We start from the raw sequence: 12,612 nt of genomic DNA, 5'->3' as shown, positions 1-12,612 counted from the left end.
GCCAGCACTAATGAGAGACTGTCAGGGACAGAGTCTGGGCTCCAGAACACTGTACTCAACAGCAGAGAGTCACAGTCCTTACTTGGTCTCTACAGCTTTCGTGTACATGACATGAGACAGAAATTATCAGAGTTCTCACATCTGCACTCTGGGACTGTGGAGAATCACCACACAGTGGGTCAGGATATCACCCATGCCCTGGAGACCTGAGCCATCCTGCCTCTCAGGCTCATGGAAAGGAGAGTTGTCACAATGTGTGGGGCAGGGGCTGAGTGTCAGCACCTGTCAGTCCCTCGTGACACATCTACCAAGAGTGACCATCACCTTTGGTATATACCAGTCCACAGTCCACGAGGTCAGTCAGTGTGGGAAGCAGGATGCATCCCTGCTCCTGGGCTCCTCCTCTGGTGGAACTTGCACTCAGCCCCATGAGGTCCAAGATCCAGAGCCCAGTTTCCAAGACAACCAGGAATGGACAGAGTGCGGGTGGGGCACCAAGAGTCAGGAGAACATGGAACCACAGCCTCCCCTACTTCACTCCCTGGTCCCTGTGAGCTGCAGACCTCCCTCCCTCATAGGAGGAGAGTCCCTTGCTGAACTGACCTCCGTGGAGAAGGAAGGCACAGAGGCTACCAGAAGCTGAACTAGTGGTGACTACAACATGACACAGCGATTACAGGACCATCCATGGAGACACCGATGTCAGGCAGCATTCCCTTCACCCAAAAGAAGAGTTTGTAGGACAAAAGTGTGGGCTGGGGGGTAAGCACCCTACTCTCTGTTTCTCTGACTTCTGTGTCTTCTGCCAACATTAGCCATCTCCTCAGGAGTCCAATGTAGGTTATGCCCTTGGAGGGTGACAAGGACTGGGGGAGCCCTGCCCATCTGTGGGGCCACAGGAGACAGGGCTCTGGGACATCTTCTCTATGGCTTGATCCTCCATCCCCCTCCTCAATCTCTGCACAAGGGCCATGTCTAGGTTCTGTCTGTAGGCTCAGCCCCTACAGGACCTGACCTGGGCCTTCCCCAAACCCTGAGTCAGCTCAGGAGAGCCTCCCAGGAATACATCTTTCTTCTTCAGCCCCTCTCCTCTCCTCTTATAGGCCCTGTGCTTCCTTGGACAGTTCCTCCATGTCATTGACCCTTGGAAGGCCCAAGTTCTGGATATCAGCTCAGAACTGAACATGTTACTTGGAACCAGCAAGAGACAGGCCAGGACCTACTGATGTTCTTATGTAAAGATACCGAATGGTCCTTGGGGATCCCTGACTGATACTTCTGTATCAGTCAAGTGGTGACTGATAACTACATGTGTCTGAGGGGAAAGGGAAGGCATATGATTCTCACTGTGACTCTTATGTTTAGGCTCTGAGAGTTTAGTGTTGCCTGTGGGCTCCTTCCCCCAGCATTGTCAATCCCCTACCCTGGGCCCAGCTCTATGCCAGCACTAATGAGAGACTGTCAGGGACAGAGTCTGGGCTCCAGAATCCAACTTGTGGTCAAGGCCATGCTGAAAATCAGACAGATCCAGGGATAAGAGAAGCTTGACTATTTCTATGTCACCTACCATGGCAATGAGAGCAGCTGGCAGTAATTCAAAGTAACACAGAGAAATGTGGAAGTGAGATGAAAAGCTGCCCACCGAATCTGTCCTTCCCTCTCACTAACACCAACTGTGGGTCAGACCTTAGGATCAGGTGTCCTCTCTGGTCTTGGAACAGCCCCTACACCTAGCAGGTTCTCTATCCTTGAAATCTGTATATCACACTGAACAATGACAGATATAGAGAGCTATACTGTATTATGGGGACTGTAGTCAGGTTTTATGGAAGATAATACAGATTTAGGATGCCATTATACATCACGTGTGACCCAGATATAATCACACGCTACTTCTGAGGGGAGACACCTGTCTCAGCACAGTCTAGGAGGAATTCTTCTTCTCCCTGGGTACAGGAAGCCTGGATGGGCCTGATGGGATGCCTCCTTTTGTGCCAGGCTGAGGAATCCCCACATCCAGAAACACTGTATGAGGCTTCCTGAAGAGGAGACCAGGCCCCTGATGCCCCAGGCTCTACCCTCCTTAGGTTCAGTAGAAACTGTGTTGGAAGTGCAGGCACCACCTTGGGGCCCAGAGGGGACTTGCTCCTGGCACCACATCCTCCTACTTCCCCAAGTAACCTGCACCAGACAGGTCTGACCCACATGGACTCACACCCACCCCTGTGTGGACCCTGTGGGGTGACCTTGGCTCCATTTGGGCCACGCCTTTAGGTCCAAGGTAATCTTTTCTGAGATTGAAAAAATATATCTACAGTGCACTGAGTTTTTCATCATGATTCTTTGACTTGTGGTTTGTAAATTGATTTTTAGAGCAATTTCATGGGGGAGGAAATAACAGATGAAGACTATTAAGAAGGAAGAGCAGATCCCCCTATTTCCAAACTGGGTTGAATCAGAGCAATACCTTGGAGAGAATAGGAGGACACAGGACAGAAAACAATTTTCCCCTCACAAGAGCATGGCAAGTACTATTGAGTTATGGACCTATAGCTTACTTATTGATGTGATAAACTGGAATGATATTTTTTCTTAAGAATACCTATGACCAAAAAAAATTTTTCAGGTTAAAATACCATGAAAGTGTAGCTCTACGGAGTTATAATCTGGGGATTGTCACCATTAATTTCTCATCCACATGACCATAAGTGGGCTGGCACCTCCCTGGACCCCAGGTGGCCCCCTGTCCATGTGGGAGATAGGAGAACTGAGAGAACTGAGAGGAAAGAGCTGTTTCCTTCTGGACCTGCAACATTCTGGCTGAGGTTGTTGCAGTTCCCCTCTCAGCCTGGGCACCCTTCCTCACCTGATGCGAGGGATGGCTGTTGATGGTACCTGCTGGTGCCTGCCAGCTTCTGCTCTACTCTCTCCATTCCTGGGAACCAGGGACCTGCACTCCTCTCCCTGCCTCCCTTCACTGCCAGGTGCATTCCTCCAGTCATGTACTTGCTTAGCTCAGCCAGTCTGTGGGGTGCTGGGGAAAGCAGTGACGTGTCATCCACGTGGGACTCCACACAAGGGGACAGGAACAGAGGCACATGAAGCACTCTCATGTCCCTGTGGCTTAGTTGTGTATGGGGTAGGGGAGGGAGAATAAGTACTACCTTAAGCGACCTCAGCCCCCATGTGACCTAGAGAGATCACGGGGACTTACCACATCTGTGTCAAACCTGCTCCCACTTCAGCATTTCCTTTTAGAGACCCCTATCTGTGCCCAGCAGCTGCCCAGAGAACTGACGAATCACCTGAAAGATACCTCTGACCACATCTGACACAGCCCTCTGTGCCCAGAATGCTCACCTGAGGGGAAAACTCCACACTGGCCTGGAACTGGATTGAATCCCAGATCCCTGAGCTTTATCCTGTTCTTTCAGATCCTCTAACACCCCCTCTGCCCCTATGGAGTAGCACCCATTGGACTCTTGCTACACACATCTCACTTCTTGTGATGTTCCCCATGCTGAGCAGCTCCAGAGTTCCCTCTTCAGTAGGGACTGTGTCTTGTCCATGCCTAATTCCCAGGATGGAATGTGTGCCAGACCCTACGTCTGAGCCCTTTAGGGGCTGCCTGGAGGGAGAATACTCCTGACCCTGCTGCAGGATGAGAGCTGAGTGAGTGAAATACCCCCACAGTGCTCATGACTTTCTGTGAGCCCTGATGGAATGCCCATGCCCAGGGATAGGGTTCTTTTCCAGTTTTCTTAAAAACTCCAACCACCAGTCAGACCCATGCTACTCTGGGACTAAGGCTGATGAAAGGGGAACCCCTGTGGATCTAGAAAATCCCTGGCACTCAGACCAGGCCTCGCAAGTGGGGAGTCTCTTGGAATGAGTCCTTGATTTCCAGCCACCCTCTCCTTTCCTCTCTGCAGCTGTGGCCTCCTATGAGGTGACTCAACCCTCCTTTGTGTAGGAGGTCCTGGGACAGACATCCAGGATCACCTGTGGGGAAACAGCACTGGAAATAAACATGCTTATGGACATCGGCAGAGGCCAGATCAGGGCCCTGTGCTGATCATCTGTTAAACCAGCCTACAACTACACCTGTAACAAAAACTCCCAGATCCCAAATGCTTAACACACTTTAATTACAAGACATAGGTTAAAAAAAAAAAAACACCCACCAGTGTCAAATAGGCAGGGAAAACAAGACATTCTCAGAAATAAACAGAAGGGAAAGACACACAGTTTTTAGGGAAAGACAGAGAAAATTTCTGGCAAATTTCTCATTATAGAAATGCAGCAAGGACAGTAAATTTTTAAAATATGGGGAAAAAATTAATTATTTACCAAAGGAGGACATCTTTCAAAAATGAAGGCTGAATAAAACATTTTCTCACATACATACAGAAAATGACAGGATTGATCATCAGCCAACCTGTTACAAAAGAAATAGTACTGGACACCCCTCAAGCAGGAAGGAGTGATTCCAGAAAGAATAAGATTCTACAAGACAGATGAAAAAATCACAAATGCTAACTACTAGGGAAAATATTAAGACTTTTTTAGTATCTAAATCTTTTTTGTAGATAACTCATTGTCTAAAGAAACTCAAATACCTATCTATGTTGGGATTTATAATAGAGTTAAAAGTAGTATGTATGAATTACAGCAAAAAATACTGAGAAGAAGAGGGAGAAGTTTGCTGTAAGGATCTGACAGTCTGTTTGACATGGGGGAACACACCTGAATGTGGACTATTACAACTCATGAGAATATGACAGACATATGTAGAACTAATAACCAAAAAAGTAGGAGATAAAATGGAATCCTAAAAATGCACCAATAACTTAAAAAGGGAAGAAAAGGAGAAAGGAAACCAGGAGAACATGGACAAAGAAACACTATATACAAGGATGTTTTGTGGAATGTCAGTCCTAATCACACCCTGGAAATGGTCTAAATGCAAAGAAAAGACAGATTGTCAAACCGAGTTTCAGAGGAATGCCCGATTCTATGTCCCATTTCAGAAAACTAATGTAAATGAAACCACGTGAAAATCCAAAGGTAAGTTCAAGACAAGTTCACACCAATACTACTCCACAATGTAGAACATGAAACATTCACAGGAAGAGACAGAGAGTGAACACTTAAAAATAGTTAGAATGAAATTATTTATATTGCATGTATTTTACACACACAAACAAAAAAGAAATATTCAGAGTGCACGTCTCATGAGGAACTGATAGGGAAATAGCCTTCACACATTCCTCCTTTCCCCTACTATTAGGGAAAGGGAGGGGAAAATAAAGCATGAAGACACCAGAGAGGGAGACAAACCATAAAGAGACCCTTCACCGTAAGACACAAATTGAGGGTTGCTGGAGGGAAGGGGAAGAGGCTGGGGGATGCATAAGGGAGTGATGGATATTAAAGAGGACACATGATATAATGAGCCCTGGGTGTTATACGCAAGTGATGAATCACTGAACAGTATTCCTGAAGCTAATAATACACTGTATGTTAATTAACAGATTTTAAATTAAAATAAAAAAATAAAATTAAAAAAGAATTTTCCATACATTCAGACAAGAGTTCCGCTATGAACCTGAGAGGTGGGGACAGCTCCACAGGCACAGATCCATGATGTCTGCCAGGAGCAGAGATTCTCTCCAGCAGCCTGAGAATGAGCATTTTCACAGGAACCAGGGATGACGTGACAGAAGTTTGTGGTGGCCAGGTTCAGCTGTAGCCTCAGGAGACAGAACTCTGGGGTCTCCACCATGACCAGGAACCTCTCTTGCTCCTCCTCCTGCTCTCTACCCAGGTCTTGCTTGTATTGCCCTGTCCATGGGCTCAGCCCCCACCGGACCCCAGCCATGACCCTGAGACTCAGCTTAGCCCAGGGAATGCTGCAAGATTGGGGACAATGAAAATGAGCTCCAGAGTCTCCTGATTTTTCAGATCCTGTGATTACCTGTAAGATTAGCTTCCCCCAGTAGAGTGGCCATGACATCCTCGTCACTACCACCTGCTCAAGAGACAGAGGACAAAGCAATAATGTTGAGCAGAGCCCCTGGACCCAGGCTAGGGCCCTGCCTGGCCAAACAGCCTCCGCTTCCCCCACAGGTTCTCCAACTCTAATCTGGAACATGAACCTCTTGAACCTCTCAATGTGCAAGCCACGGGGGCTTTTTAGAGACCAGCCAGGATGGGGATGGCAGTGAGTTGGGAACAGAAATCTTGCTGCCCTGCCTGGCCTCACCCTCCCTCGCTATTTGATCCCATGATCAAGCTATGCCCTGAGGAGTTTATAATAACAACAACAACAATAACAACAATAACAGTAATGATGCAGATTTATGTACACAAGTAAACTTTACACAAAAGCATCATCTGTTCCTACTTATGATAATCTGCACTAATCAGGGTGGGGAAGCATCAGTCTTGACACTTAATACACAGGAAACTGGTAGTGATAGGACATCACATGGGTTTGTCTGGACTTGACCCTTTTCTGATGCACTACACTCTACCCTGCTCTCTTCTTTTTATACAGGACACCAGGCTAGCCCAGGACATTTCAACCCAGGGACAAGTACAGGAATCCCACTTGTCTTGCCTCCTTCACCATGTATGTGGCCTGTCTGTGCTGGGCTGGGCAGGGCTTGTGGGTGGGCAGCTGCCTGTGGGAGGCTGGAAACCATGGTCCACATCCCTTCTCAGGTGACAGGTGCTGTGGGGGAACCTACGGGAGGAAATCTCCTGGTCTGAGCCTCCTCCACCAGCAAGGGGCAGCAGAGCTGCATCACGAACAGCAGGACAGAGTCTGGGGCTGCCCATGGGGAGCCTCACAGGGACACCAGACCTGGGGACAAAAGGGGTCCAGGGTTCAGTCCCCGAAAGAAGTTGGAATAATCACTCCTATTTCCAGCTGCTGAAGAGACCTTGCTCTGAAGGTCAGACACACAGTGACACCCAGGGCACTGACAGGAGCCCTGACACAGTGAATGCCTACGTGGGAAATGCATCTCCCTGCTCTGTGCACTAGTGTTCCAGGAGCTGACTCATCTGAGTTGAACATGTTGAGAACATCCTGACCACTCACCTTCCGAATCTCCATCCCCATGTCCAGGCAGAAGCAGGCACGGGATTGCAGCTTCTTTGCTCACGAGGGTCTCAAGGGGTGGGACAAGGAGTACTTGGAGTCCCTGGTCCCTGAAATGAGCACCAGAGCCTCCCTGTGAGACTGTCTCCAGAGTGAAGGGATTCTCACTACCTGAGGCCACAGCTCTGGTCCCTGGGTTGTCCTTGTGCAGTGACACAATCCCACTCCCTCCTGGGATGCTAGCCTGGCTCCACAACTCACCCATATAAAAAGACCTAACTCTGGGACCCTAACAACACATGGTGCTCAAAAGTGTCAGTGGTGATTTCTCATGCAAGTCATATGTTTCCATGTAACACTGATGAAGAATCGTAAAGGAATCAATGTGCTGACAATCTATGAGCTGGTCTGCTGTGAGATGGGGGTATGATATCACCACGTGTCAATACACTAGACATTGTGATCAATGTTCAAAAGCAGATGGTCTCTTAACAAGTGGACTCTCAGACACGTGGGTGGATCATTGGGTTAAACCTCTGCCTTAGGCTCAGGTTATGGTCTCAGGGACCCATGATTGAACCCTGCTTTGGGATCCTTGCTCAGCAGAGAGCCTGCTTCCCTCTCCCTCTACCTGCCTCTCTACTACTTGTGCTCTCTCCCTCTGTGAAATAAATAAATAAATAAATAAATAATCTTTAAAAAAAAGCAAGTGGATTCTCATAGACACCAATGCACTAACATTCTGATGAGAAATTTCCACAATCTGATGACTTGGGGACCATGGAATCACAGTGCCGCAGGGAGACACAGTGGGGACACCTCTCCTTGAACAAGTGTCTGCATCTCTCAGAGGACCCATCCCAGCTCCATGGCCAGGCTCCTGAAAGACCCCAGAGAGAGCCAAGGGCAGACCCCATACAGTGTAGTTTCATTTGGTTATCATGTGTTCAGATGCCAGGAAAGTACTGATCCCAGATGGTTGTGGTCGAGGATGGTTTTGAAACTGGCAGCTGCTTGGAGTAAACTCAGGGCTTCTCTATTCTTCCTCAATCACATGTTCTGATCTCACAACTTGTGGATCACTTAGGAGCCCCTGAAGTGGAGAAAATTTGCATAACTACTAACAGTCACTGACCCAAGGACCTAGAAAGGAATAAAAGAGGCTGGGGTGGAACCTACCTGTGCTGTGGGATCTCAGGAGGCAGAGCTCCAGACATCTCCACCATGGACTGGATCCCTCTCCTACTCCCCATCCTCACTCTCTGCACAGGTGGTGTCCCTGGACCCTCTGCAAATGCTCAGCCCCTACAGGACCTGAGCTGAGCCTGCATCAGAGCTTGAGCTCAGACTCAGAACAACCTCATTACAGGGACCCAGGGAAGGAGCCCCTGAACCTCACACCAACTTCTCATCTGTCTTTTCAGGCTCTATGGCCTCCAGTGTGTTGACTCAGCCTCATTCGGTGTCAGTGTCCCTGGGACAGATGGCTACCATCAGCTGCTCTGGAGAGATATTGTCAGGAAGTTATGCATATTGGTACCAGAAGAAGCCAGGCCAACACCCTGTGCAGGTCATTTATAAGGACACTGAGCGTCCTTCTGGGATCCCGGACCGATTCTCTGGCTCCAGTTCAGGGACCACACACACCCTGACCATCAACGGGGCCCAGGCCGAGGATGAGGCTGACTATTACTGCCAGTCATCAGATAGAAGTGATAAAGCTCACAGTGACACAGGCAGATGGGGAAGTGAGACAAAAACCCCTTCCATGCCTGTGTCTCACCCTCCTCCGGCCCCAGGAGGACTATGCACAGAGCAGGGAGCAGGTTTAGCCTAGGGTCCCACATCTGAGATCCACAGGCTGACTCTCCTCACACACCTTCAGACAGGTTCTACAAGATGGATTGGCAGAGGATAAGGACACATTTATTATAACTGTACTTAAGCTGTGGATGTGAGCTCATGAATGACTGAATATGTTAGGAGCAGACAATAGAAGACATTTTCCAAAATCCAAATCTTTTAAAACTTCCCCAAAACATAATCATATATTCTGAGACTTAAAAATACAGAGATGGAGATTGACAGCAGATTACATGTTACCAAAGAAGAAATTAGTCACCTTGATGTCACAGCAATAGAGATTGTTCAAAATGAAACACAGAGCGAAATAGCCTGAGAAATTGAAGAACGTCTCAGTGCAGGGAGGACAGCTTCTTTCCACCTAAGGATGTGTAATTGGAGTAAATGAGGCAGAGACGGTGGGGAGTGGATGGTGATTGAAAACATATCTGAAGGAAAAAGAGCCACCAAGTTCTCAAATTGTGAAACCCATGAACCAATGTATCCAAGAAGCTCAACGAAGCTCGGGCACAGGGAACATAAGAGACAGCACAGCAGACATCGTAATGCAATTGCTACAAACCAGTGATGTAGACACTCTCACAGCCAGAGAGGAGAGTTGTGCTCCCTACAGGGACCCAGTAACATGGTGGGAGTACATTCCTCCTTACAAACCAAGTAAACTGGGCAACTGAGTTGGGGGGGGGTGGAGAGCAATGTCTTCAAAATACAACTTAAAAAAATGGACAATCTTATTTTTTTCATTTTTGTATTCTCTGATGCCCGTCATCTACCTCAGTCATCCTCCCACCCACCCTGTGGTAATCGCCAGTTTGTTTTCTACACTGAAGAGTCTGTTTCTTGTGTCAACCTTCATTTTTAACCAGTAAAATGTCATTGAAAAGGGAGACAAACTAAAAATTTCCCAGACTGTAAACCTCCCAGAACTGATCACCCACAGATCCTCGGCACAAGAGACAGTGAAGGACACCCTGGGACAGAAGGAAAGTGTAGCAGAGTGAAATGTGAGTCTACACAAAGGTATAAAAAGTATCAGATAGCAAAAACTAAATGGGTAAATGTAAAAAGATTTTATTATTTCGTGTCTATTAAAGAGTCAACTGTTTAGGTAGAAATAAGAATAATATATTTTGATTTATAATATATATCTATAAAATATATGACAATCGTCAGTAAAAATGTTGGGGAAAGAAAATCCTCTTATCACATCCTTCTTCTACATGTAGTTGACACCATGTCACAAGAAGGTACTTGACAATTAGCAGTGAGGATCTCCAACACCAAGTAAGACACCAAAATAAAACCATTTGAACCACAAAGAGTAAGAGCTGATAAGGTGGATTAGGTAGGGTTCTCCAGGGAATATGGATCCAATATGGCTTGTATCGCATACACACATGGATATATATTCATATGTTACACACACATATCCAGAGAGACGGAAACGGAGATAGACGGAGAAGCTGATTTAAAGAAATGGGTCATGGGGACACCAGGGTCGTTCAGTCAGTTAAGCAACTGCCTTCGCCTCAGGTCACGATCTCAAAGTCCTGGGATCCAGTCCTGTATCCGGCTCCTTACTTGGCAGGGAGCATGCTTCTCCCTATACCTGGAACTCCCCCTGCTTGTTCTCTCTCACTCTTTCTCTCCCAAATAAATAAATAAATAGATAGATAAATAAATGCTTTTTTAAAAATGGGCATGCACTCAAGATGCAGGGAGGCCAGAAGCCTGGATTTTCTAGCAAGAATGATGGTGCAATGTCTCGTCTAAATATAGACTGAGTGCTGACAGGTTCACAGGACACAGAGAAGAAAGTTCAAGGGTACAAATCCAATTCCTACAGATGAAACTCCAATGTCTCAGATCACAAATCCAGGGGTTGAGAGTAACAGCAGACATGACAAAGCAAAGAACACATGAGGGAAACTGAAGACACAGCACAGACACTGCAAAGTGAGAGAGAGAGAAGAAAAGGCACAAGAGTGAACAGAGAATACCCAAGCTGGAGGACACCTTTAGGAGTGGAATAGGATGTAGTGTGTCCGAAAAGGAGAGACAGCAGTGTGTTGGGGATGGAAAAATATTTGGGCAGTCATTGGCGAGAATGTTCCAAACTTGATGAAACTGAAGATGCACGGGTCCAAAAATCTCAACAGACCATAAGCACAAGACAAAGGAAGAAAAAAAAAACACATCCATTTATTTCAAATATTCAAGGCCATGAACAAGAGAGTCTTAGAAGCAGCTAGAGGGAAAGAGTCCCTGCACTCAGGGGAACAAACAGAAGAAGAGGTTAGTGGTTTTTTTGTCGGTGGAAATGCCAGCAAGAGACACTGGATTAATGTCTCTAAATGGGAGATGAAAGAACGGGGCAGGGGTGGTCGGGGAGAACCAATTCATTCGGGGAAAACATCCCTCACAAATGAAGTCCCAATGAAAATTTCACAAAAAATAAGTGAAAGAAGTTTTCATCAGCTGACACACTATACAAGCAACAATATACATCCCTTAGGAAGATAAAATGATTCCAGGAAGAATCTGAATCTACAAAATGAATATAAACATCATAAATGCTAACTAGGGGGTTAAATATTAAGAATTCTTTATTATCGAATTCTCTTTAAAAGTGTGCGGAAAAATATACTGTGCAGAACATAAAATAACTATGTATGTTGGAACTCCTGACAGAGTTGAAATAATATGTAGGAAAATCACAGTGACTATGCTGAGAGCTGAGACACAGAAGGATGTTATCAGGTGCTTACGTTCCATAGAAATTGGTAGCATCACAGAACGTAGACTACTGCAAGATATTGATCATCAGACAGAAGGAACTTAAGCAAAAATGGGAGATAAGGTAGAATCATTTAAAAATATTCTGTTAATCAAAAATATATACATTGAAAGAAGGAACAAAGAACACACGGAACAGCAAGAACATAAAGGAAAGTTGTTATATCGAAATGATATTACTAGTCACATTCAGGAAATGCTCTAAATACCACGATTAAAGACAAAGGTTGTTAGATTGAATTTCACAATAACACCCAAGTAGACGCTGCCCATCAGAAACCTCCAGGAAGGGAAGTGACACAGAATTCAAGCCACAATTTAAGATAATTCCCACACAGTTCTGCTCCACAATCTGGGACATGAAACATTCACAGGGAACACATAGAAAATCTGAGATGAATGGAGTCCCTAAAAATAATTAGGATGATTTTCTCTTATGTGTATCACACACAGGATGAAGAGCTGGAACACACACAGTGAATGTTTCATAAGAACAGCTACAAAATACCCACATATGTCCCTTCTCTCCTGGTCTTCAAGATTTTCAAACACAGAGTGACGAGAGCTCTCCAAGAAGCGTCTAGAGGTGAGTGTAGCACATCACGCACCAGATCCAGGAAGCCCACCCAGAAGCACAAAGATTCTCTCTACCTGGCTGAGAAGGAAGATCTTCAGGGAGACCAGTGAGAGAATGAGGGAGGCTTGCAGGGGAGAAGACTCAGCTGTGGGTTCAACAGGCAGACCTCTTGTCTCCACCATGACATGGACCCTCCTGCTCTTTCTCTCCTCACTCCCTGCCCAGGGGCTGTCCCAGGCTCTGCCTACAGGCTCAGTCCCCACAGAAC

The 12,612-nt window shown here is 46.4% G+C and overlaps 2 gene segments (V, D, J or C); one reads left to right on the top strand and one right to left on the bottom strand.

Moving 5' to 3' along the window:
- The window catches only part of LOC132023362 (probable non-functional immunoglobulin lambda variable 11-55), a 1,024,259-nt gene that overhangs the window by 417,377 nt on the left and 594,270 nt on the right, over window positions 1–12,612 (bottom strand).
- LOC132023361 (immunoglobulin lambda variable 3-25-like) lies at window positions 8,278–8,960 on the top strand. The segment is given in 2 exon segments: window positions 8,278–8,378; window positions 8,533–8,960. Coding segments are annotated over 2 exon segments (459 nt in total).

The sequence above is a fragment of the Mustela nigripes genome, chromosome 8 (genome assembly GCF_022355385.1).
Source record: "Mustela nigripes isolate SB6536 chromosome 8, MUSNIG.SB6536, whole genome shotgun sequence".
Taxonomy (NCBI): domain Eukaryota; kingdom Metazoa; phylum Chordata; class Mammalia; order Carnivora; family Mustelidae; genus Mustela; species Mustela nigripes.
This window is presented reverse-complemented; position numbering and strand designations above follow the sequence as displayed.